The sequence below is a fragment of the Dinoponera quadriceps genome, unplaced genomic scaffold, assembly GCF_001313825.1.
Source record: "Dinoponera quadriceps isolate SergipeBrazil2010 unplaced genomic scaffold, ASM131382v1 scaffold827, whole genome shotgun sequence".
NCBI classification, from domain to species: domain Eukaryota; kingdom Metazoa; phylum Arthropoda; class Insecta; order Hymenoptera; family Formicidae; genus Dinoponera; species Dinoponera quadriceps.
In genome coordinates, this window is record NW_014554941.1 from 635 (window position 1) to 2,513 (window position 1,879).

Genomic DNA, 1,879 nt, shown 5'->3' on the forward strand with positions numbered 1-1,879 from the left:
TTGTGATTTAAATTTTTCATCTCTGTAGTACGAGATGACATTTTTTACAAAATCTTCTCTTGTTGAAAAATATTACTGCCTATGATAAATTGGCCAGTAATAAATTACTGTTGCTCAGTAATTTTGTTATTTGTGTGAATAATAATAAGGGTTGTAGTCGTATTCATTTTTTAATAGAACGGTTACTCAGTAGTAAAATGATATCTTCTAAATTCTTATTATAAGGATTTTTATATTCCTCTTCATCGGAAAAGGTTTCTAATAATAATATCATTTGACAAAATAACATATACAATATTTTATCGTATACATATTTTATCGTCTGCCACCTTATGTCTTCTGCACACGGAACGTAGAAATATTTGCTGCGCGGCAAGAAGCGACGCAATAGCCAATCGACATGCCGTTTATCCACAAGAACTAAAAATTTATTGGCTGCCGCGTCGCTTCTTGCTGCGCGGCAAGCATTTCCGCGTTTTGCATATAGGGATCATTAACGCTTACAATCGCTTACAATAGCCAAAATGAACCAGCTATTGGCATTGGAACCCTCGGGTTGTCCGCAGTATTCATAATTAAGAAGAAGTCAAAATGAACTATATTCCTTAAGCGCTCAGATAACAAATTAAACGAATGAAAGAGGCGCTTATAAGCTCATAAGAACTCTCATCAGAACTCTCTCAGCGTGTGAGCATCCAAATTGAACGCACCTTATATGTTTATGGCTAGAATTGATATGGCGGAACGAGAACAGAGTGACAGCTGATTGTAAGACCGCGTAACGAAACGAAACAAGAACGTTGCAACGCGAAATCGTAATGGTAAATTGAGTGAGAATTGTCAAGATATACTACATTAGCATTTTATATTTTATTGTCACAGATTTAATTAAACGTTCATATAAATTGTGTATTGATTGTTATGTTTCAAGGTGATATTGTAGGCGCGGATTAACTGCTCGTGTTATTAGACATTATATTCACTCGTGAAAGGCTCGTCGAGTCTAAGCACGATGATGCATAATCGCAGGCGAGGCAACAACTTTACGTATGTTAGCTCGTGCGTAAAGTATATGATTTTCATGCTGAATTTTGTTTTTTGGGTAAGTGAAATTATATTTTTGTGGTTATTTATTCACGTTTCATTTGTACCAGTATGGTTTGCAGTTACTGCTTACAGCAGAATATCTGGGAAAAGAAATTATATATAATTATGTAAAATTATTATAAGTATAATTATATATAATCATATGTAATTTATATATGAATTTTATCTTAATATGGCTACATATCTCAATATGGCTACATATATAATTACATATATCCATACGAAATAAAATTATTATTGAATGAATGTATTGAATGAAAAGCGGAAATAATATTTTGCTTGAATTAAGTGTTTACATTGTGAGCAATCATAAATATAATCATTTACTTCGATTACATTTGTATATAACAGTATTTTTTAGAACATTTTGTAGAACATGTATAATTATATATGATTATAAGGGTGGTCCATTTAAAGTGTTACAAGCTGATATCTCTGAAAGTATGTATTATAGCAAAAAATACTTGAGACAAAAATGGTATAGTTTGAAGGAGGTCAGATAATGGTGAAATTAATTTTTTAAAAACATCAAATTTACAAACATCAAATTTACAAAGTTATATGAAGATCATTAACTTTTTAAATAGAATACCCTACTTTTGATGGCAGATTTTTATAGCTGACATCGAGACGTTTTCAAAATGGTATAATTAAATCGCCTTCCGTTAAGAATTTCCTAATTTATGAGTCTTTAAAGTTACAGTATCATTGACATTATTCAATGTGTAGTCAAGTGATGATAAAGTTTGCAAAGATTAATTCACACCTTCAT

The 1,879-nt window shown here is 31.2% G+C and overlaps 1 protein-coding gene across 1 annotated transcript in view; it reads left to right on the plus strand.

The window, feature by feature from the left end:
• The first annotated feature begins 738 nt into the window (after positions 1-738).
• Positions 739-1,879, plus strand: part of LOC106742672 (tetraspanin-33-like) — a 4,257-nt gene continuing 3,116 nt past the window's right edge. The window contains exons 1-2 of the mRNA XM_014615864.1: positions 739-821; positions 932-1,102. Of these exons, the coding sequence (XP_014471350.1) occupies positions 1,013-1,102 (90 nt within the window). The 5' untranslated portion in view covers positions 739-821; positions 932-1,012. The remainder of the gene's footprint in view (positions 822-931; positions 1,103-1,879) is intronic.